Here is a 26,226-nt window from a genome sequence, read left to right as displayed (position 1 = left end):
CAAGAATCCAAGACTTTGGGAAATGGCACAGGCTCGAAGAAAATAGCACACAGAACTCAATCAACTCCCAGTCTCTCAGCCTTCCTAAGTACACTGTGCAATAAGCATCAAGTCTAATGCCTGGGTTCTTTTCATCTGCTTGATCTCCTGGCAGTTATTATTTTGTTAGCACCACTCTGCTATGGAGACACAAAACTATGTGAGGAGGCAGAGCAGACCAGAGGAGGCTTTTACTGAAGAATAGTATTTGCAAATAGAAATTCTGTAACACATTTCAAAGCAGAATAAAAACAAAAGACTAAACAGAACACAAAACCTGAAATCTGTTGATGACCAAGCATCTTTCTATTCTTGGCTTCTGGAGATGTTTCTTAGGAGTACATTTCCTAGCAAATACCAGCACTCCCTTAAGGACAGACTCCCCTGCCTTACAGTACCATAAACAATCCATAACCTCATCCAATGTTAGTAAATACAATAGATAACAGAAAAATCATTACGTTTCTATGAATCACTGGTTTACATGCATTCATAAACACTACTGCTGTACTAGTTACATCATTTCAGAAATGTCAACATCAGGAGAAAAGCTGATTCCAATTCTGTAACATAACTGAAAGCTTAACTCACAATGTTGTATAGCACATTATACTACAATAATTCACTGGTAAGGTTTAAAAGGAAACACAACAAAGAATGCAAACAATTCCTTGGGGGAATTTAAACAAAATCTAATTGGGGTTAATGTAATGGACATCAGGAACTGCAATCCTTGTGCTCTCTAAACCTATGAATTCTTTACAGGTACTTGTCTTTCACCAAATTTTAAGTCTGCTATTCCCACTAAAATGGGAAAGCTTTGTAAAAAATATAAAAAGTCCTAAGAGGTAGGAGACCATATAGTCTTGATCTTATTCTTCCAGAGCCTTAAAAACTCTCTTGCCTTCTCACTCTTTCCTCTGGCCATGCACCCAGACTGAGAAACTCTTTCTCCAGTTAGCACCCATGGATGCATAGAATATTCACAGAAGAAACTGCATCACTACTTTTAAAGAAACTACCTCTACCCTCACACTTAATACATAATCTCCAAATGATTTTATCAACTGCTTAGGTTTGCAGTATCCTCAGGGCAAATTCAAGCAGCTTAGAACTTTAAAAAAACCTTCATCTGTGACTTTAAATACACTCACAATTTTGCATTATAGGAGGGAAGTATTAAATGGTTTAACTGCTTCCTATAGATTTTATTTTTAGAGAAAAGCAGTAATTTCCTAGATCACCTCAAACTGATAGGATGTCTGTCACTTAAGGGAAAAAAAAAAAAATCACACACAAAGAATCACAAGGTTAGAAGAGACCTCCAAGATCAAGCCCAACACAGCCCAACACCTGAACTGGACACCACAGCACCAAGTGCCACATCCAGTGTTTTTTTGAACACATCCAGAGATAATGACTCCATCACCTCCTCAGGCAGACTATTCCAATACTTTATCACCCTTTCAGTAATAAACTTTTTCCTAATATCCAACCTGCATTTCCCTTGGCACAGGTCAGACTGTGTCCTCTGGTTCTGTCAGTCCTGCCTGGAGAAAGGGAACAATCCTCCCTGAGCACAGCCACCTTTCAGGGAGCTGTACAGAGTGATCAGGTCACCCCTGAGTCTCCTTTTCTCCAGGCTGAACAGCCCCAGCTCCCTCAGCTGTTCCTCACAGGGTTTGTGTTCCAGCCCCTCCCCAGCCTCGTTGCCTCCTCTGGACACACTCAGTGTCTCAATGTCCTCCCTGAACTGAGGGGACAGAACTGGACACAGCACTCAAGGTGTGACCTCACCAGTGCTGAATGCAGGGAAGAATGACCTCCCTGCTCCTGCTGGCCACACCATTCCTGACACAGGCCAGGGGCCATTGGCCCTCTTGGCCACCAGGGCACACACTGGCTCGTGTCCAGCCAGCCACTGAGCAGTAACCCCCAGCTCCCACAGGCAGGCTTCTTCTGCAGCACCCCTGAAACCAGTGCTGAACTCAAACACTGCACAGGAATGGGTCTGCACAGACACAGCCTTTTTGGACAGTCGACTTGGCTACATTCACTTTTACTAACTGCAGTTTTTAACCATGTGAAAACCATTACTAACAAAAACACAGAACCCAACCAATCAAGAGAGACAACAGACAAAGAACCGTACCAGCAGGAAGAAAGCTGCAGCCCTGCCTGCTGACCCTGCCTGTGTGAATTGCTGTGCCATGGCCCCAGAGCCACCCCACGCCCGTTTGCCCGCTGGGGTCACTGCACTCCCCAGAGCCCTCTTGCAATCACCTGCCCTCTGCCTGCCTGGCTGAGGAGAACACAATGATCCTCCATGTTTTCAGGCATCATTCTACAGCTGGCTTTTGTGGTAATAATAACTCATTTTCCACACCTTGCATCTTTGGCATGCTTTCACACAGACCCAGGTGGATGTGTCAATGGCACACAAACATTACAATATAAAATACAACTTATGCGGTTTCAGCAATGGTTTCTGAACATGGACAGTAATGCAATTAACAGAATAGTAATTAACTGATGATAACATTGGTGTTCAGTGATATTCCCACAGAAAAAGGCATTTCAGTATCAAGAGATGGGAAGAAAATCTGTCAAGAAATCAATCCACCTTTACATTCTCTACAAATGTTACAAGAAAAGGAAAGAAGAAAAAAGAGAAACTTGATATGCTTTGAAGTGAGCGTCTTCTCATTATTCCTTGTACAAGTATCTACATTTGTCTAATAAAAAATTAATATTTATTCCAACTAAGATTTTCAAACTTTAAAGGGTTTCTCTCTTCTGAAAATCTGCCAGGTCCCTACACAACAGTTAACAAATTGCACCAGAGGGTGGCAGCCTGTTGCAACAAATAAAAGGAAAAGTAATTCTAAAGAATAAATGACAAAAAACTGTTAGAGAACAGGAAGAGCCCAGTAAAAGTCACAAACACTGATTAAGCATGATTAAGAGGGGCATGTTTGAGTACTAAAGTACTGTTTGAGTGCTGCTAAACTCTGAATTCTATATCCTGTTCTACACCATTAAATTACCGAAGGATGGAATAGTCTCATTTTTTCCAAGTCCTCTCCCCACCTCTTTTCCCAATATCAACTTACTTAATGCAGTACTTCAAACACATCAATACAAAGAATATTGTAGCATTAGTAGACAAAGAGCAGCAAACTTAATAATATACAAGAAGTCCAAAGAATATAAGATGCTACTAAATCATTAACTTCCACCATCAGTTGTGGCAAACATACACAATGTAAATCAACACATTCCTTCAATAAAACACATTTTCTTTCATATGATCTAGGTGCTTTGTCCTGCTGCTAGACTGAGTTAAAGAAGGTGAAGAAATGTTTATTTTATTTCCTTTTTCCAGTATTAATAGTGTCTTCCTGCTCTGCCCAGGATGAAACCTGCATTCTGTGTATCAGGAATTCTGTGTATCAGGAATTCTGTGTATCAGGCAAACTGGCTAGAGGTGTCAGGAAGTACAGATGGATAGAGAAAGAGCACAGATATTTGGATCCCACTGCCTGATCTTAAGAACAGAGAGTTGCAGATTCCTAAAAACACAATGAAGATTGGGCTGGATGAGCAGACAGTGAGGAGGACTGAAAATGGGCTGGAAGACAGTGAGCACAAAGAGGCCATGGGGTGAACTCTAGCTGGAGGTCAGGAACTGCCAGTGCACCCCAGGGATCAGTGCTGGCTCCAGCTGTTCCCAACTCCATTATTGATCTGGATGACAGGCAGATCACCCTCACAAGTTCACTGCTGACTGATACGTGGCTCTCTGGGGTTATGCTGCTCCAGAAATGGCCAACAGGAGCTCATGCAGTTCAGCCAAGGGAATCCCAAAGTCTTGTACCTAGTGAGGGATAGCCCCATGCACTGGTGGCTGATGGCTGACTGGAAAGCAGACTTGCAGGAAAGGATCTGTGGGTCCTGGTGGACAAACTGAACATGAGGCAGCAATGTGCCCTTGTGGAAGGATGGCTCAGAGTATCCTGTGCTGCTTTAAAGAGATAAGGACAGTTTTTCATTCCCAGTATTGCTGTCACTAAGTTATTCCAAGAGCTAAGGAGCTCCAGAGTTGTGCAAGCCTCAGGTCCTTCCAGCTCTCTCTTCCTCACACCACAGCACCTCCGTGCTGCCAAAGCCAGAGCCAGCCATGTGCCAAGGGCTCACTCACAGCTCTGTCCTTCCAGCTGCTCCTAAGCAGGATTTGGAACTGTCCCTTCCCCAGCTGAAGGACCTCTCTGGAGCATTTTCCTCTGCACAGCTGCTATTTTTCACAAGTTAATAACAAATATTTCTCTCTATCCTGTATCAAAATTGGTTATAATTGGTAATAAAGATTAAAATATACCGAGTGAAATAAGTGACAAAAATTAAAGGATCTTTTCTTTATAAACTTCAAGAAGGGAAAGTTTGGCTATTATAAACATAATGGAAATTTCCAAAATGTTTCATGAGAATCCCAGTAGGAATTCCTGCACCTGCATTTCCCAAAAGTGAGTGAAATGACTCAGACCAAAACAGCTGAAAAATATAAACTAAGATGTGCAAATTTTTAACCCTTCATATCTGTTTACTAAAGCAGCAAAATTCTCAGTTACCTAAACCAGACTGTGCAGAGAAAATCTTATATAAGTTCACTGTTAAGCAATTTTAGAATAATGTAATGAAATTTCAAAAGGCATTTACTCGTCCTAAAAAGCAATTGCTGTTATCTCTTGAAGATACTAATTCCATATTCTTTCAATTGCCAGTTAAAATATTGCATTATTTATCCAGAAAAACTATGGTACACTGCAACTGACAAAATAAACATTAATATTTTCATTTCATTTTGATACAAATTTAACAGCAGCATGATAATAAAAGCAGTACTAAACTAAAAAGAATGAAATTGTGTTCTGAAGGCTATTTTTTCCCCTCATTCTCTATGCTTAGAATTTAACATTGCTTCTCAGGCTTGTGTTGGAACTTTTTCCCCTCCTTTCTGGGGAGACTAGAGATTTGAGAACAAAGCTGTTAATAGGAAACATATGGAAAAGTTCTGGAGTAAATGAAAATCTGACTTGAATTCCAAATGCCACGTATCACATACCATGGTCTAAATGATCTGCTAAGATAAATGCAAGATTTACCCTCTATACTCAATGAACCACATGAGATGGAAAGCAATGTTTTGTATGAAATAAACAAAAACAAAGACTTGCACGATATTTAAGAGATTTCCAAAACTAATCAATATTTTGAAGCAAAATTGGGATGTTTTTTAAAGCCCTTGTGAGCCAGTAAAGGATTGGCTGCTGACAGACAGCCTTGCTGCAGTTTCTCATATAAAATATGAACATTCCTACCCAAGGGAACAGCCAGGCTCTGGATTTAACCACTGTGCTGCTGTGGTTGCAGTGGGAACCCCACACAGCCAGGTTTTCCTATGCACCAACACTTTCCTGTCTCGAATCCCTGCCCAGGGGAAATGTGATGACAATGAGATTTCTGGCACAGCAGCACTGAGGAGTCAGTTTTGATGAGAATCTCACACATTTCCACAAGCAGCCAAGCCTTGCCATAAACTCCCTGTGCACAGCAGGGAATTTAAGAAGCCTGGATGCACAGAGAGCCCCCTGAGAAGTGATTCACACACCAGTTCATCCCACGTGTGCTACCCATCACCTGCACAAGGTTCCTATGAGAATCAGGCAGCACACTGAAATGAAGTTTCCCTTCACAATTGCATTTGCAGGAACTATTACGGAGTTACAGCCTCTGCTAAGAATGGAAAAAATCTCGAGCTGACAGGCTGCCAGAGGATGGAAAATTTCCAGAGGGACAGAGAGGGAGCAAGTCACAGACACAAGTATGGACTTGCCTCTTATTTCTTCAGCCAGTGTAATTTCCAAAAGCTGTTTTGACATAAAGAACAATGAAAATATTTTTCTTTCAGGAACACTCTTCACAGAACACCTTAACTCATTTGTGGAAAAGAAAACTGGCCTGCCATTCTAAAAGATACTATTTGGCCAAAATTTTTATCTTATTTAGGCCACCAAGAACATCCAGACACCATTATTATCCTTCTGTCAAGCCCTATCTTCTTTATCTTCTTTCTATTCTCCAGGGTGAAAAAAAGGAATGAGGAAAACAAGGAATGAGGGAGTCAAGTTAGTAAAAAGGGCCTAATTTTTAGCATGAAGAAGCCACTTTTGTATTAACCTAGTGAGAAGATGCCCAGATTCAGGAAGTGACAGAATAGGCTAGTATTCTGCACGAATAATAAAAACAACACTCTATACTAATTTCTCCAGCAGCTTAATTATTACTTGCCTAAGAAAAATTTAGTGATTAATACCTAAAAATTAATAACTTCAGGAAAGCTTACGTGGCTTCTTGGAATGCATATTTTTCATTTATATTTTAAGCTAATACATTCAATTTCTTTTTAGATGTTACTCTCCTGTAAATAAATATTACTGCTATCTTATATTTCTTCAGACACTAGGATTTACAAGGAAAAAGACTTTTGATTTAACTCCATTTAAAAAATGACTAACATAGAGAAAGAAAGCCAGATAATTTTCAGGAATATAGCAAAACTAAATGTCAGTACAAAAGCAGAGTATTTTACCCCCATATTCCCTGATTGCACAATGCCTTCTTTTAACATGAACCAGCAGAAGCATCATGTCATAGGATGAATTTTGAGATGAAAGAATCAGGATATTTTTAGAAGCCGTTTTCCATGCAATCACCTACCTAACCTGGGCAGTTAATGATCACTCTGACAAACTATGCTCCTGTACAGTGGCCTGTAAATTTGAGGTATTTGAAATGAAGATAAAATCTGTCACGATGCCATAAGGAACAAACACTTCAAATCTCATACTACCATTATCACACCCAGACCCCAAAAGCATTTTCTTAACCAACATGACAAGAGATCCCTTGTTTTTCCTGTCAGCACCACAGTTAACAATTATAACTTACAAACCCACAATCTTTTATTTCAGAAAAGTAGAAACTAAGTCTGATCTAAACCCAATCTTCAACATCCTGCTCAATGCTTCCCTCTAACAGATGAAAGAAAAAAAGCAGTTACCCTTTAAAAAAGCCCTGTGTCATTATTTATGATAAAGCCACAAACAAAGTGAATATTTTAAAAATATAAAATATTTCTTACCATAAACTAACTACAACTCTTGGTGCTGTTTTCCTTGAGCGCGTTCCATTGGAGCACACATGTGTAAGGCAATATTTCATTACTCCTGTTTCAGGAATGCTTTGCCTTAGCAACACTGTGTTTTATGGATTCATACTGCTTCTAGTGCCTTGGGCTTAGGACAGAAAGGGTAATGTATGCTTCCCACTTGAAAAGTTCCCTCCCAAAATCAGAATGCACAGGAACCTGAGAAGAGAAGAAAATGTGAGCATGGAAAACACATCTGTCAGATGTGCAACTGCTTTGTAAAGCCACTGTTCCATCTTTCTAAAAAGTACCTTTCCATTCAAACATTTCACCACAGCTAAACACAATATCTAATTCAGTCATTAGCAGCTCGAGACAACTACCCCAGTCCCCATTCTGGGGCTGCTTTCACAACACACAGACTTCTTTCAAAGTTTCAGCATTAAGCCAAGTGTTTGGCAAAGACGTGGAGGGAGATCTGGACAGCTGTCTTGCATTAAAACTGACATTTTTAAAGGGAGCTACTGCTATCAGCTCAGTTCTATTAAAGTTTAATCTCTCAAAGCACCAATTTCATGCCATCCCCTTACTAAGATCCTGTTAATGTATTTGTAAAAATTTATATTTTAAGAACAAAAACATTATGGATGTTTATATTTTGGCTAACAACAGTTTAAGGCATTTAGTCCATTCATTAAAAAGCAACAGAACAAGGCAAGAAAAGGGATCAGTAGCAAGACAGAACAGGGACACACTTGTCAGATTACCATGGGAGATCTGTAATGTCCAGATCACCTTTTCCTCTTAATGAAATGGAAAGAGAAGCTGTGGCTGCCCCATCCCTGGCAGTGTCCAACATCAGGGCGGACAAGGCTTGAAGCAACCTGGGATAGTGGAAGGTGTCTCTGCCCATGCAGGGGGTGAAACTCTATGAACTTCCATCATTCTGTGATTCTCTGAGTGCTGGTTTAAATGTGAGCCTTGCTCAAGTCTTCACAGCAAGGCCTTTCAAGAATCCCAGAACAGGTAACAGAAGAAACAACTTCCAGCCAGAGTGACTGGATCCAAGTAAGACTTGCCCCCAAGCTCTGCCAAGGAGGAGCTGTGACTCTCAAATTATTCAAACCACAGAGAAACCCTTTTGATTTGATTAACTCCCATAAATCAAAAGATACATTTATTTTATATGTCAAGCATGAACATCACTTCCAAAGGAGCATTAATATTAAATAAAGTCCTAACAGAATAGAGATAAAAATGGAGAGTAACCAAAGGAAATAATGGGTAGAGAAACCATATTTTTCCTTATAAGACAATATGCCAGGGTACAGAATGATGTGTAATAGCACCTGGTGTTTCTGTGAAAGCTTCCAAGTCACAGATTCTGGCTGCATAAGAACTGCACTGCAGGCCATAAAGGCAATGTGGTGCCAGCATTACAAGATTTGTGTTAAAGAGAAGATTTATTCTCTTTAAGAAAGAAGAGATCATAAAAATTCAGAACCATTTTGAGGCTGATGTTCAGTCTCCAGACTATAGGAGAGAGATGGGAGGCTGCCTTGCAAAATCCTCGGCACCACCAAGCTGGACAGTTGTATTTGTTTGAATATTTCTAGAGCAATAGGTATTTAGGAAAACACATTCTGTAGTTATTGTAAAATCAGACCATCACTCTTAAAAGAGTAAATAGGAAGTACTTTCCATCACATACAAGGGGAAAATTTCTGCTAATGCAAAACATTTTCCTATGCACGACCATTCAGGAATGCTTTGGCAAATAACTTACACAACTACTCTATCCTCTCCTGGAAGTGCCCAAAAAAGCTTATAAACATATGATTTTCAGATTGGATACAAACCTGAGAACAATCTGAAGTTGCAAGCACATTTTCTAATTCTTTAATCAAAATTACAGGAAGTCCTTGGCTATAAATGAATGAAACAAGCTAATGAATAAGATATTAACATAAATTATTATGGTAGAATTCACATAATCTCTTTTAGATATCTACCAGGTTTAGGGCACTGAAGTCAGCAGCATTGCTTTAAAAAAAAAAAAAAAAAGTGCCTGCTTTGGAATAGACACTCAGCTCCATACCTTGCTCACCTTCCTCCCTTCCAAAACACTGTGTTCTTTTATTTACAGTGTTCATGAGTGAGTGCAAGACACCTGTCATATACTGTGATCATTTATGTAATTTTACATAAGACACAAATCAGGCAAACTGAAGACTCTGTTAAAGTTTGAGGTCCAACTGCAAATGCTGCCTCAAGAAAATGAATATACCTGTACCAGTAAACAGTGGTTGCAAAACCAGACAACTATTCCCAGAACTCCACATGGGAGGAAAACACAGCCCAAAGGTTGTTCTCTCTTGGAACAACCAAAGCAGGCTGTATAAAAATACAGAGTGTAATGCAAAGCATATTTATTAAACAAGCTATTCAATTACTAAAAACACAAGTGTCAGCTGACCAACAGTGACTCTCCTCAGCAGAGATTTATAACTTCATACAGTTCAGGATATTTTAGAGTAACCAGACACTATTTGTTACAGATAATACTGCTTACATCAATTGTCAACTTGTTTTATTATTTCAGTGTAAATTGTTTATGACTACTTGTTACTGTGTTAGTAGGAACACTACATGATGAGGACTATTTAGATGCCTCTACTGTAGAAAGCAAAATCCATCTATTTCAGAAAAATGCAACCTCTTCCAATATAGTATTAAATCCTTCTAAAATTTCTAACACAACAATATATTCAGAAAAATATTGCATCCCTCCTCTTCTGTCAGTCCTTTAAAGTCAATTATCTACTACCATAAATTGATATTGCTATACAAAAAACCTCACATATTATAAATCTGAACATGCCAGGAAATTTGATACTTTGCTTTTGCAGTACCATTTGCTCCTTGCACATGTTCATGCACAAGAGTAACCAATCATCTTATGAAATCAGAGATTCCTAATGTATTGCTTCTAGATGCATAGATGTTTCTAGTGAATTCAGCCCTAAAAATTCAGTGTATTACTGTTCATTAGCAGAAGCTCCTCAGTAATTTCCTATGAGATTATATTAATTCCCATGCTACAAGGTCAATAAGCTCGACTGTTTTCAGTTGCTCAACATGTTCTTCCCGGGAGTTCTTAGCAAAACAAAGCAAAACATTGAAAACAGGCTGCACAAAATGTGGATTGCCAGAGTTCTGATCTTGTAATCCACCTACTAAATGGCAAATAAATAGGGACCACACAACAAGGTTCAGGTCAGAGGCAACAGAAAGCCCCACACAGGCAGGGTACAGCTCTGTCCTCCTTGGCTTTTTAAAACAGATCAGGCCTTGTCTCAGCTCTGTTGATATGATTTGATGGCCCCTTTTCCATAACCTTTAAAAACACATGTTCTCACAGGATGATTTCCATTCCACTAAGAGCAGAACACCACCAAAGTCTGAGAGGGCTCGGGCTGGGCTGGAGGCTCTGCAAGAACAAAACCTTCAGCATGTCCATGCTGAGCTCTACACTGCAGTCAGTGCATTTCCAGAGTTCTGGCACAGGATAAATAAATCCAGCAGCCACTACAGACCCAATATCCAGTCAGCTCTGTCAATGGCAAGCACAGATAAGGAGCACCTGTGCAGATCAAACATGGAATTCACAGGTGGCTGCTGCCAGCACTGCTGAGCTGCCAGTTAAGACCTGAAAATTGGGATGCCAAGAGCTTCTGTGCCTACAGTGGGACTTTGAAGTGCAGCCCAGCCTCGATGACATTGCCTACAGCTGCTTCCTAACCACAGGCTCTATGAGGAACCAAATTACAACCTTCAGTTCCTTATTATATTTGACTGTGCACTCCCTTTTTTGCTGTGCCCTCACCATAGGAACAAACAAATTCTTATCTAAAACACAGAATTCCTTCAAAGTTGTCAACTGAGATTTTAATATCTTGAGGCCCTTTTTCAGACACCTGAGAGCAGGGCCAGACCTTCACCCAAGACCTTTGCAATTCTATTGAGATCATGCTTCCAACACAACCCTCAGGTTCTAACTTCCCTTGCTTAACTTTGAGTGCCCTAAACCCTCTATAAACAAAATGCACTTTTGGTTTTTTTTCCTTTATACTTCATATGGACCATTATAAATTTTTGAGGGAAAAGCAAAAAGAACTCATCAAGAAAAACACACTAAACACAAAGAAACCCAAGAATCTTTTATAGTAAGACTGTGAATATAAGGAAAAGGCCAAGTAACCTAAAACTTCTTATTATCAGGGCCAGTCCCATTCACCTCAAGGCCACTGATGATATTTTCTACTTTATCCCAAGAATATTTTGACTAAAATTTGGAATTTAAAAATGTGTTTAGTAGACCATACTCAACTAGATAAAAAGCCCTAAATTCATAAAATAATAGAATAGCCTTTCTTGTGTCTTCATCTCAGAAATAAAATTGAAAAACCTGACAAGTCTCATAAGTTGAATGCAGATAATGGAGATGGTGGAATTCCAAATATTTTAATTGATGGATCCATCCAAGTTTACCTAAAGAAAATAAATCAGCTTGAAGCCAACTCAGACTTCTAGCTTGACATACATCGACTTTGTATCAAAACTGCATAAATAAAATGGCCAAAAAAATATTACAAATCCACATTAAAAATAAAAATACTTCCTTTCAAAGCATTCTTAAAACTGAACAAAACATGCTGAAAATTCAATAAATTTTCACAGCCTTTGAAACAAGAAGTCTTACACAAAGGATGCTAAATTTAATCCCCTCATTATCTGCCTTGTAAGGAAATTGTTGCCACACCACAAATGAAAATGAAGATCCAACCACAAAATTTGACCAAGATCACAAAGTATAGACTTGTCTCCAAAACAGCTCCTGCAATAAAACAGGAACTGAGTCTTAATATATTCCATGGCTAGAGCTGCATCAGCCTCTGCAGCTCAATGTGCTTCAAATCAAGAGCTTTACCACAATTTTTCAAAGGACAGACTCTTCTGTCCTGCCACCATGGATTTTTAAATTTTAGATTTAGAGATTTTAGATCTGCTAAGTGCTTAAGAGACTTTGGGACAAAATCAGTAGTAGAAAACAATAGAAAAATATCAGGTATGAAATTGGAACTTTAATTTTTATCTTTGGTTCAAATAGTTTTACGTATGTTTTACTTACAACTATTACTAGAACAAAGCTTCTAAAAACATGTGCCATGTTCTTTGTTTTGTGCTTAAAAAATAATCATACTTTGTGGCAGCCAGTAACATTTTACTAACTGGTCATAAACTTGGTGGGCTTTTTTCATCTCTCACTGTGTATGTATTCTATTCATTATTTTTAAAAAATTACTGGTTTAGTGGCACAATGTAGCTGTTCAACTATTTGCAGTATCATTAATCAAGGACCATGGAGTTTTAATTTCTCTCTTTCAACCTCTCCCCTGTATTCTGCATGCCCTACATAAATATATGACTGCTTTAATTTATTTCCAGTATTACCAACTCCTACAGTATCACTTTGGTCATGACTTCTGGTGCTTTTCTTTATACCCCAAATGTTAGAATTATGTATTATTTATCTTCTTAAACATATTCCTGTCCTCAATATTAGAGAAGAAACTTGAAAAGGTGAGTAAATCATCAGCTTCACGAAGCTCAAAGACAAAAAAAGTTAACTTATTGCTGCATTTTAAAAAAATTGATACTTCTAAGGCACTTTTTAAGAAGAATTTTTAAGAACTCAATTCTTCCCTGTGAACAGATTTTGAAATAAACTACTTATTTTACCAAGTCAAAAGCATAATTAAATGCTTTGGATAAATAATGCACTTAAACCACTTCACCAAAAAAAAAAAAAATTGTCCATTTTTTCAATTTTGTGCATATATCACAGGTATAATGCAGCTAAGGCAGATAACTGTACCTTCTTTCTTTAATTCCTCTTAAAACCAAAAGTAAGAATTTTCTCGAGTAAAATGGTTTATATTTCATGCCATACTTACCCTTTTCACCAGATTTATGCTCTTCCTCTACAACTTTGCAAAAATGATGCTGGAAAGTTACTGTGAATGCTAAACTTTAACACCACCTCACCAACAGCACAGTATAGAACAAATCCTTCACAGGAAGGAGCCAGGACACAAACATTGTGGGGGGAAAAATAAGGAAGATGTTTATACGACCTTATTTGTATTTATAAGAGCTTATTTATAGCACATGCTTCCCCTTGATTTTGGCAAGGTTAATTTTTTTACTGTTTTAAACTTCATCCTGGGAGTACAAACCCTTTGCAGAACTGAATCGCTGCAGCTGAACCCACATTATGAACTAATAACCTCTGCAATCATTTTTGAAGGTTTTTTTTTTTTTGTAAATGGGAGTTGGTAATGGAAAGAATCCTGCCAATTGTATTGAAGCGATTTGAACAAAAGGAGAAATTTCTTCACAGCCCTATGACACAGCATCTACAGCAAGTGATGATGTGGCACAAAGCAGTTTTTTTAATTTTACTGGCAAATCAGAAGAGGGACCAAGGCTATTATTTTGTGTTGCCTTCCCACAAGGCTCCTCACCACAAAATATGGCTTAGACAGACCTTTTGTTCCTCCAGCTGGGGTAGGCTATGTCTCAGATGATTTCACCAGCACAAGAACTTGCTGCCCTCTACAACTTGAGCTTCTCAGACTTCCAAAGAACAAGTTTTCTTGGTAAGCAGGAATAAAATGAACTGATTGTGTTATTTTTCAGTGAAGAGTGATTCATGCATGTTATATAATATATAGCTTTCAGCAAATTAACTGCTTACAAGTATGGTTACTAAACTCTGACTTTATTACAGATGGTAGAGAATCAAGCTTTTAAGATTTTCCTATTGTATTTCAACTTTGTGTTTTACCATATTGTGTGCACTGACCTGCATTTCCTGTTATCAAGTTTCACCTGACATGAGCAGTGTTTCAAAGCTAGTTAAATTCTTAGAGATATTTCATGAAGACATGCCAGTGTCTCAGTGCTTTAAGGCAACCTGCAGCCTGCAGGACAGTAACTATTCTACTGGGAAGATACTCAGCTACAGCCAAAGTATCAAAATGTCTCCCAAAAATCAGCTCCTCTCTCTCCATAAACCTGTGGGAGATTTTGATATATATTACTTCTTATTTATCACTTCATCTGACATGATGGGAATTCTCTTCACATTGTCCACATGGCAAGCAAGTCAATCCCATAAAGGCCTTAGGCCAAAGAGAGAAGACTTTCCTGAGTTGTCCCTCCTGATTTCTAAGGACAATTGTGGCACTGAGAACAAAAATTATTAATTGGAAATTTTGTGACATGGAGTAGAAGTGCTGAGAGAACAGAACCAGAAGGTGAAGCTCAAGCCCTGGACTGCTAGTGAAGAGGGAGGAATCAAAAGGAAACAACATGAAATAGGCAAGGGGGACAGACTAGGATCTGTTCCACAAAACCAGAAGGCAGTCACGGGTGTCAGGAACAGATTTTAGACAGACACCAACAGGAGTGATTAGAAGATATTCTGCTATACACTGTCTGAAATGTGAAGCCAGTGAGTTCCTCCTGAAGCACAGAATCGTTTCTTAGCCCAGCACAGTGCATTTACACAGCACTGCAGTGCAAGGCAGCTCTGTGTCTCTGCTAATTGGTTCATTAGCCCAGACATCCCACAGTGCTGCAGGGATATGGAGTCCCTGCCTTTGCTAAGGACCTGCCTGGAGTGGAATTCCTGACTCCAGTCAAACCTGGTTTGAAAGTTTACATCGATTATGAAACTTGACTGCATTCAAATGTGAAGTGAGATATGCAGAGTAGGCAGTGCCACATGGTGACACCCATCCCCTGACACACACAGCTCTGTGTCACACTGCACGATTGCAAGCATGCATCAAATTCTCTCTTTGCTGTTCAAATTCATAGAATACATCAAGTATTAGGTAATTGCCACTAGGAATCATCAGAAATGACCACTTGTCTCATCTCCTTTGTTACAGATAGTGTTCAGTAAACAAATATTCACAAAGAGTCCCTTGGGTACCAAACATATATGAAAAAAATGAAATAATTGCTTTTCTCTCTCTGCTTCAGGATTCTTGTACTATACTGAGCAAATTCTCTTAAATTTTTCCATTACTTCTGTGGTTTGACCTGCAATGTAGGATTTCCACTCATGGCTGCTTAATTTGAACATGATTCCCTTGACATGATTCACAGCTCTCATTCTGACAAATAACAAGGTTCCTTTGACTGCATAAAGTACTCTAAAATGTGAGAGTGGCTTTGAGCATCAGAAATTTGACCTGCAAAATTATTTGCCTTTTGCAGCATCAGGATTTCACCTCAGAAGGGTACTTGGAAGGTAAATTAGTACACATCTATAAATAACATATGGTTACAAAGCAGAAGACTACAAAGAAAAGTTACCACTAAAGATTTTATGCCATGTGCAGTGCACGATGGTTAAATTGTACTGGCTTTAAACAAATGATGGGAGCAGAAAAATCACATTATATCATCATTAACACAGTACTAAGTGTGTTATGTTTTGTGGAAAATAGAAAAAATAAAATGCCACAGAACATACAATTTGCAAAGCCACATAAATTTCTATTTTACATAATATACAATATTTCCAAGCAATTTATTTTAATGTTCTCCTTATAGAAACAATCTTGTTGTGGTACCCTTCAGTATCAAGCACAGCAGAACTTGAAAGCTGTTCCTTGTCTGAAGTCAGACCAGAAAACCTCTGTTCACACACAGTAAACAAAAGGACAGTAAATTTATTTGTTTTTTACATGGAAGGTACAGATCAAAACTTGGGTTTCCCAGTAATGTCACAGACAGTGTTGCCAAAAAAAGGCACTATTATACTTACTTCATTATATACTGCTGCTTCTTAAAACTTTTTTAGTATTTACTTTATAATTAGCTAAAATTAATGTTTCTTCTTATCAACAGGTCACAACGTATAAATTTAAATATGGGGATTCTGAGCCACTCATCAATTTTCCTCCTCCTCCTCTGGGCTGCTTTGGTCTTTTGTCAGTATGAAGACTATGATTTTGAGGATGAATATGGTGGGGAGCCAGATCATCAACTTCCATATTATTTTAACCCAAACAGCCAAGCTGAAGTTCCTCGTTTTCCTTTCCCAGTTGAGTGTGCCAAAGAATGCTTTTGCCCACCAGCTTTCCCCTTATCCATGTACTGTGACCACCGGAAACTCAAGACAATTCCAAACATCCCCAGTCACGTCCAACAACTTTATCTGCAAAACAACAACATTGAAGCTGTGCCTGCAGGACCATTCACCAATGTTACTTTCGTAAGAGAAATTAACCTCAGCTACAACAAGATTAAATTCCATATGATTGACCATGGTGTTTTTGCCAAGCTTTCAAACTTAGTGCAACTTCATCTACAACATAATGAATTAGAAGAATTTCCATTCCCTCTGCCCAGCTCTCTGGAGAGGCTCCTCCTTGGTTTTAATAAGATTTCCCGCTTACCTGGAAATGCATTGGAAGGATTGCCCAACATGACCATGCTTGACCTTTGCAATAACTTACTTGATGACTCAGTATTGAAAGGAAAACCCTTTTCAAACATGAAAAATTTAATGCAGCTCAACTTGTGCAACAACAAATTACAGACAATGCCTCCTGACTTGCCACCATCACTTCGGCATCTTTCTCTTGAAAATAACTCAATTTCTCATATTCCAGAAAACTATTTCAACAGGCTTCCCCACATCATTGCTCTAAGAATGTCCCACAACAACCTGCAGAATATTCCACACAACACCTTTAATCTACCCAACCTTCTAGAACTTAATCTGGGACATAACAAACTGAAGCAAGTGTTCTATATTCCAAGAAGTTTGCAGCATTTGTACATTGAAAACAATGAAATTGAAAGTAGGTTGATGGTTAAACTTCATAAAAAGCAATACTTAGTGGGTTTTGGCATTGGAGGAGTGTGGGGAGAATATCACGCTATATTCTTTGGGATGCAATATAAACACATCCTCAGTCATTTCAGACCAATTTGAAATTAGAGAGGATTTAATTTTTGAAGCTTTCCTCTAATTCACAATTCTTTGTAAAAGTTAATACCAGCTTTTCATGTAATAGCTAAAATATTTTTGAAAATTGCTTCTGATTTGGCAACTGATAAAAACATACAGAGAAAAGGAAGTATGAAAGCATTTCATTCACATAAAACAGTAATTACAAATTCTTTACCTTACAACCTTCTATTTTGCAAGTCCCCAAACTGGTACTATTGTCATTCACAAAACTGATTCAAAACATAGAGAAGGGTTATATTACTATGCACCACAAGAACATTTGCCATATTAAATACCAAAATGTAAGTTTTACTTTTGCAATAGTCTTAACCATAACCACTTTCTGCATTTGAATGAATACTTTTCCCTCTCTTCCAGACATCAATGTTACTGTGATGTGCCCAACCCTGGACCCACTGAACATCAAGCAGTTAACCTACATCCGGGTGGACCAGAACAAGCTCACGAGCCCCATCAGCACCTACGCCTTCTTCTGCTTCCCCCTCATCAGAACCATTTATTATGGAGAGCAAAATGTCACAGTCAGCAGGCCAAGCGGGCTCAGAACACCGGTGTTCCGGCGGTTTCTAACACCAGAGGAATTCCAGGAAGCAGAGGACAACCAAGAAACGCTCAATCAAGAAACTGAAGAAGATCATGAAGCAGAAGACAGCTATTTCCATCCTTACTATCACTGAAGTAATCATTGTTAATAAGTATACATGGAAATTTGTCATTAGTCTGGGTTATTTGTATTGATCCTAGAACAACAGGGCAGTTTGGGATATTCAAGATGCATCTATAGAGTGGAGATGGGAGTTTAAAGTAGGTAAATATCTTATTATTGATATAGTAAAAAACAATACTAGGAACAAAGAGCATTCACCTGAGCATTAGATAAAGGTCTGACACATAACCTGGGTTGATAATGGGCTCACCTTTGGATGAGCAGCTGAAGTGAAAGAAAATTGACCTGAAAAACTTCTGTGTCCTTAAGTGACCCAATTGCAAAATTACTAAAATACAAATCAGTGTCATAATTCAATTGGAACAAGTGATTAAGACCAAAAATCCACCCAGCTCTACATCCTTCTGCTGACAGCAGAAGCAAAGAGACACACTAGGACAAGTGACTGAGATTACAAAATACTTCTACAAGGTTCCTCTGCATCTCCCAGAAATACAGATCTTCCAATTTCTAATTGGATGAGGACATCACAAATATGGAACTTCAAACCTTCCCCATATTATGTTTCAAGAGTCCTGACAAGCTGTATTATAATATTCACTTTTTTGGCTGTTCTTAAACTACCACAATCTTTCAAAGGAAATTTCAGCTTCTTACTAACACAACAATCTTTCACCAAGCTGCTGGGATCTAGGGAAAAGCAGAAGCATTAACACAACCAAACCATTAGCTTTTATATTTTCCTTATGCTTCAGCCCATGTTATTTCAGAAGACACAGAGAAATGCAATGTAGTCTTTGCATTTAGAATTATTCATCAAGTAGAATAGGAAGAATACAATTGCAGCTTTTTAAAACTATTAATTTAGATTATCCCTCTGGACAGCTAATACCAATGAGCTGCATTCTGCTTCAAAGTGAATCAACATTGCTTTAAGTAACCTGAACAAAGCTTAGAGCTATGCAAATTTTTGTTATATCTTATACCTAGAAACAGATCCAGGTAACTACAGGGGAAGATAACACTATAGAGCACTTTATTGCCTTTTAAAAATAATTTCCTTATTATTCAGCACTTTTTCCCTGATAGAGCTTTACTAGCTGTGAGGAAAAAAAACTGTTTTCAACAGCAAAATGAAATGTCTGCAAGTGATAGATCCATACATCATACTACCAACTTTGCATAATTTTATATAGTCTTTTTAGTCATCCTGCACTTTAAGTACAATGTAATCAGATTTCTATTAGAATTTGAGAAGTTAGGCAGGTTTCATGTTTTCTCTTAGAATTTCAGTTATTTTTTAGGCCCATTTTCATATTTATGTTTTCTGATGTATCAACTGAATTATTAAGAAAATGAAAATACTTAATGACTTCTTTTTAAGAGAAAGATTTATTGTAAAGTTATGAATGTAAACTTTAAGAATATATGTAGTCTTTAAGGACAATTGGTTTTAAGAATTTGTGGGTACAAAATTTTTTCTATTGTTATTAATTTGTGGATCTTTAGCCAACTAATTTGAGAAATCTGCTTCTCTCTCCTTTTTCTTATCTGCATTCTGAATAGACTCAGTATCCATAGCAAACTATTTTATGGTCATCCCACAAATTCACATCAGCACAGAATTTTTCTGCATTAAAAAAAAAAAAAACATGTATTAACATTATCACCTACAAGCACCTCTGGGTTTCTGAATAAGGAACACATGCACATATTCATTCCTTCATTTAAGTACTCAATATCATTATGTACAGTATATACAAGAATTTAGATATATCTATAACTTTATTGCTTTATTAATATATACATGTAGTATATTAACCTTCAAGAGCCTTTCAGCTATTTCAAATTTTAAGTGTCTGGTGCACAAAATACAAACCTAAAATAAGAGGCTTTGTTAAAAGGCTTGCTCAGCTTTAAAAATAAAAGAACATTATCCTGCCATAGTATGAATATTACATATTTTATCACAAACTTTCTGCTTTTTAAAGACATTTATGAAACAAAGCTTAGCTTTAGTTTTAATACATAAGTAAAAATATTGATGCTATATGCATTTTTCAAAGCCAAACTGGAAATTTATGAAAACTTCAGAGCTGTCTTACTACACTTGATTCATTCAGGTGGAACATGAAATTTGTATTACAAGCAGAACCATTATAATTTACTTTTATTTCAGTTAATATTATCATGTAATCAGTAGCACACAGGACACTTATTCCAGAAAGGCTTTTACAGTGGACAGGGAAGTAAAAACTTGGTAGCCTTAGAGAAATGAGAATTTATAATAAAGTACTGGATTAATGAGTATCTAGCTGAGTGCAATTTGCTCTGAACATAGGGGATGCCTTCTGTAAAAGTAATTAGTTTTGCCTTGTGAATATGTTCTCTGAAGGAATCATGAAGGTTGTGGAAAATGGAGATCCTGATGCAAACAGCCTAAATGTTCTTAGGGAAATTAAGTTGCCACAGATTAAAAGGCAACATCATGAACAAAAATCAAATAAAATATGAGAAAGAGCCTAAGAATATATGGTCAATTCTTACTGGGAGGGGATCCCACTGGTGGGAACTTTGCAAAGGGCCTGGGCTGGAATTGATTCCATTAAAAATGCTAGCAAGAGATAGACAAACCAGGCTGAGAAGTGAGATGCCAACAATGACTGCTAAGTGTTGCTCAAGAATGGCTGCAAAAGTCCTCAGAATGCTCACCAGCCAATGGAGCTCATCACTGTTAAATGAGAAGTGATGTCCATGGAAATGATGATCTTAGTTCCACATTAAAACTAACGAAGGATGACCTCACCAACATCACTCAGAGCAAGACTCAGGAGTAGCAGCTTCAGTAGCAATAGGTGCTCAGTGAAAACACTGGCTCAGAGCCCAGGAGTCATAAAAAGGAAACTCAAATGTAGAGAGTAACTAGAGACAAATGGAAAACAAGAGACATCAAGACACTGCCATAAATCTATGGCTCACCCAGGCATTAACTGCAGTATTGATTTCCAAAGCCTCAGGTAGCTGGTGCAGTTACATAGGGCATGACTGGAAAAGGATTAGAGAAAGGTCACCAAAGGTTAGGATTGGCTGCTATAAAAACAATGTGGAATGCACCAGGGCTCAGCAAAGTGTGGATGAGGGGGGATGCAGAGATATCCACAACAGGATGAGTTGCATTGACAGCAAGACTGGGGGGTCCACTGCTCCAGTACAATCCATCAAATGAAGAACATGTGTCCCATGTACCTGAGGACACAGTGGATGCAGCAGCAATTTTAGACACTGTGTTGAGAAAAGACTGGGACAGTAATTGAGTTCCTTGGAAGAGCTCCATTAAAGGCTGCTAAACGAAACCCAGTAGGTACAAAAGTGCTGAAAATGGTTGGAGAATGGAAGAACATTTGAAGACAGGCTAGAGACAAGGATCATACATGATTGTTCTATTCTCTGTCTTCCCAAAGCACCTTTTATGGGCATTGCTGGACACAGGATGTTGTACACTAACCTTTATTATTAATTCCACTAAGAGTTCACTATCCTGCCCCATGGTAATGTGCTGGTACTTCTCCTCACTTCTACTGCCTTCATGCAGTGTAAAACATATTCCCTTCATGTTTGCTCTGGTACTTATTTCAGATTATACAATGTTTTTAAAGGAGGAAATAGGTTCATAAACTAACAACTAAACATGCTATTGATTTCATCAGTAACAGTAAAACAATCAAATAGCTTAATGAGTTTGTTTACAGCACAATCAGAAAATATAGAAACAAAGCCTGATCTAGGTTTTAACTCTGAGCAATTCAGGTCAAGCACCAGCCACAAGATGTTTTTATAAAGTCAAAAGAAAGAGAAATAATAGTAGTTCAGTCCAACAGTCTGTATTTCTTCCTTTAGCCCAAAAAAGTGGGAATATATTTTGTTTTTTCCAATAAATATTTTTTTAAACTTTGTTTCAGTACTCTGATAATAAAAGTTATGTGGATGAGGACAGAAGGTCCTATATAGAAAACAGATGTTTTACAGTACACGTTTTCTGACTTAGTTTAACATATTCCCATTCCACTTTTACAATACAAATCCATTTCCTCCTTTGTTGCCCAACCTGATCATTGTGAGTTATAAGCATAGGCATTTCCTACCTGAGAAGCAGCAAAGGGGAACATACTATATTTTTAAAAAAACAATACACATTGAAGAGATTTCACAATTATTTTCCAGTACTGCTGCCAGAGTATGAACTATTCAGCTATAAGCCAATTTGTGTATACACTACTGAAATTTATGGAATTCCACAAACACAAACATTTTAAACGTTTTTAACTATTTTGTCCAAAATTCATATTTCTAACAAGCTAATGAATTCAAAAGGAAAATAAATAGAAACAATCTTGTAATTCATTTCATTAATTAATCATCTATAGAGAAGGAGAGGAAAAAAAAAAAATTAATCAACCCTTCCCTATCCTAAAAGTACAACACAAGGAAAACAGATAAATGTGAAGATGAGCCATTAACACAGAGAGCAAAGCAGATGCTATGAAGAACACAAGGAACAGATATCTGGAACACTGAAGTAAAATATGAATAAGGCCAATGATTCTTGGAGCCCTGACTCAAATGTGCCTGTGGACATAGTAACAGCTCTCAACAAATGATGGTATTGTCATAAGGAAGTAATGCCAATTTTGGAAGGAATTCTAAGAAATTATAATAAGTTGCAGTAGGTTGGCTTTTGTTTCAGGATATAACTGATGTCACACAGCAAAGTTCAAGAGAACATGTGCTTGACAGAGAGGTCTGGGTAAATAGACAGCACTGTTAGTCTGGTTACAATTTGCAGTTGTTAACCATAGTCTGATTTCTGTTTAATATTGTGCATGATATTTGCAATGTGCTTAATTAATTTATAACATAGTAACTGATAAAAGGAGTTTTTCTTTTCCAGAAATACAAGAAATAAAGGTAATGTCTTCAGCCTTAAAAAATTCTGATTATAAGTCAGAAACATATGGAAGGATGTTCATACAATCACTAGGTCATTTTTCAGCTGTCTCCATTTTGCAGCTGGTGGCCCTGACAGTGACCTAAATTAATTTAATTCACTGAGCCTTGGAAATAGTTGCAACTTTTCATAAAAATCTGGAGGTGTTTATGCATAACTACTTCTTCAGTGATTCTTAATCTTGAAGAATGTTCTAAGTTTTCTCTCTAGGACATGATGACATTTATTTTACATTTAATACTACCTCTGAACCCTCTTTTATCCCTCAAGGATGCTGAGCTGAACTTCACTTTGCTTTACAAATCGACTCTTCCATAGCACCACCTTCAGTTCTTGAACCAGGAGACTGCTCCCTCCTCCCTCTGCCATACTTTTAGTTCCCAGAATGAATGCAACCCCATCATCATTACTGGCATTAAACTGTCTGAAAACTATTTCTATACCCTCTGTCAGGAGGGTATAGAAAAGCAACAAAACAAAAAGCAGAAGGGAATGAAGGAGACTGAGAAGTTTCATACCACACACATTATCAGGCTAGTGCAATAACCGTGTTTTCCTCTAGAAAACCTTTTTTATCATGACTCCAATCCAGAGCAGCTGATCAACACTGTGAGGTGTTTCAGTCACACTCTACACAAGAGTTATGTCAAGGAACCTCCAAAATGTTACCTTCCACATGAAGCAGAAATATCATACACAGAAGAAAATCCAGCATTGTGTCCACGTTTATAAATGCCCAGGAATCTTTAAAAGCTTTCCTAATTTGTCCTCATCTCATTCTGTCCTACACAGATGTCTGGCCATAAGAAGAAAACACTGACTTGGAGTATTCCATATAAGTGATTCCCAGCACCCACCATCAGCACAGGTCAGCTAAGCAATAATCCATGGTACTTTTTTCCAAGAATACTTATAAACAGTAAAACTCAGAAATGACAAGTTTCCAATATCATCCTCTAGAGACTATGACACAAGATGAGAGCCAAGGTCTTTAAGCAGCTGCAAAATTCACTTTGTCTAAATATAGAACAAACCTGAGTGATTAAAAAGAACCTCAGCTTTGGTTTATTTAATAAGGAATATCTTGATAGCAACTTCATGGGACTCTCCCTAGTGCTGCCTCATAGTGCATTTACCCTTGCACCCAGATGTAAGGCCCTATGTTTTTTCCTCCCCATTTTTCCTTTTCCAGTGTTTTGCCACCTGTTGCACAGCCACAAGTTTTTACATAGGCAGTGCCAGCCCCTACCCCCATCTGATTCCTGTAGGCACCTTGGAGAAGTCATTTCCATCCTGACTTGCACAGAGGAAAGTCTACTCCCCTCTGTATTGACAAATAAACTAAATACTAGATTCTTGCCCAGATGCTGAAGATTTAGTCATATAGTTTGGATAATTACCATAATTTCTATCTTGCTATCATGTTTTTCCTACCTCTGCTATCTAGACCCATTCAAGCTTCTCACTTCATCTCTCCTGAAAGCTCTTTAGTCTTCATTTCTAACATGACAGAAAACAACCTAAGGCAAATTTTATGCCTACTTTTATACCTACTAAGGGTATGCAACCCTTCTCACCCAAAGCTAAGTTTTTCTGACAGCAGAATGCAGAGACCAAAATCCAATCCCATTAATCTGCCTTGGGTTCTATCCACTACAAGAAAACGAATCTTGTGATTCCTTTGCACCTTCAGCTACATTTATAGCCTTTCAAAATTACAGGAAAATTATTACTGTTCAAATTTAAGCCATGTCAAGAAAATTAGGAAAAATAACCTTTTCAAAATCCTAACAGTCCAGCTGAAAGTACTTTGTGGGGAAATCACTCAGTGCAAATGAGATATCATGTGGAAATCAAAAAACACACCTTGAACATATTATAAAGGCTCTCTTCAAAAACTGGAGCTCAAAGGGTTAACAACACAGCAGGTTTATGTTTCCAGAAGAGAAACCACCTACCAAGTACATGGATCCATGTAACCAGAGTCCAAGCCACAGACACTTATACATCCAATTTCCAAGCACTGACAGAGCCTAGAAAACACTCCTTGCTTGCCAGGGTATTTCCTGTGAGCTCCCCTACTGCCCATGCATATGAACCACATATTTCATCTCACATCACCTGGATATTGTGGTTATTTCCAGTCACTCTGAGCAGGAACAAAGCAGTTGAAGGAAGCAGTTCTCCCCTTCCTTGTTTGCAGCCACTCATCTAATCCCCATCCTTGTGCTTATCTGAGCATCTGCTACATGTTCAGGTAAAAACTGCTTTTATCTGACATTATTTGCTGATATATTTTCTTCTTTCGTGACAATGCAGACAAACTATGGGACAAGGTTACCACTTAATTTGGCACCATAAGCTACTCCTTGATGTTATCACACCAAATGTGCTACTTAACATCTCTCTGAATGCATTTGTAAGGAAGCATTCATGAGCTTCTGAGAGGGGCCCCTATTGCAATGAGTACACACACAACAACCTTTTTGTAATAAGCACACAACCAAAATCTTGTGATCCTGATGAACACAGACTTTTCACATTTTGTGCAGAAGCTGTTCCTGAAGTTGTCTAAAAATTCAGAGCCTCTTCTCCTTTTGCAGACACAAACAAGTGTTTCCATGAATGAGGACTTCCTACATTTTCAAGGCCTCATTTATCAAGTAGTTTTCCCTCATTTATTAAGGTTGTCATATGTAAGGAAAAGATAAAGCTATTCCTAAGACATTCTACATAGCTGTGAAATCTAGGATTTCAGTACTTACCAAACAGATTATAATAAGAATATAGCAAATATATTTAATATTTTATATCTTGCTTTAAGCTTCAATACTTAGTAGTTTTTTTTCCCTTAGAATAGTCATCCTTTGATTACACTCAACTTTGATTACACATGGAAACATCTGGATGCCCCAGAGACAGAGGAAATCCTAATGTGGATGTTTGGCAGAGGGATGGCAGCTGGAAAGGGTTAGTACAAAGCAGAGCTGTGTCATTACTTCCCAGACATGCACAAAGGCATGAGGGATGCTAAGATGGGACTGACACTGAATTTAACCACTCCCAGACTCCTGGTGTCCTTATTGTTCCAGCAGAGTAACATCCAATGAGATTCAGGCTCCAGTTTCCATTTTTATTGAGCCTCTTCCCTTCATATCTCCATTTTATCATCACAGCATTATCCTAAA

At 38.0% G+C, this 26,226-nt stretch overlaps 2 protein-coding genes across 2 annotated transcripts in view; one reads left to right on the top strand and one right to left on the bottom strand.

Moving 5' to 3' along the window:
- CENPP (centromere protein P) overlaps positions 1-26,226 on the bottom strand; it is a gene marked incomplete at its 5' end in the record, with an annotated part of 109,336 nt that overhangs the window by 60,549 nt on the left and 22,561 nt on the right. The window lies entirely within an intron of this gene.
- On the top strand, positions 13,802-20,058 carry OMD (osteomodulin). The gene is made up of 3 exons (XM_079317173.1): positions 13,802-13,968; positions 16,235-17,193; positions 17,724-20,058. Exons 2-3 carry the CDS (start codon positions 16,257-16,259, stop codon positions 18,041-18,043), a joined length of 1,257 nt encoding a protein of 418 aa, XP_079173299.1. The 5' UTR covers positions 13,802-13,968; positions 16,235-16,256; the 3' UTR covers positions 18,044-20,058.

Source organism: Erithacus rubecula (genome assembly GCF_903797595.1).
Source record: "Erithacus rubecula genome assembly, chromosome: 13".
Classification (NCBI taxonomy): domain Eukaryota; kingdom Metazoa; phylum Chordata; class Aves; order Passeriformes; family Muscicapidae; genus Erithacus; species Erithacus rubecula.
This window is presented reverse-complemented; position numbering and strand designations above follow the sequence as displayed.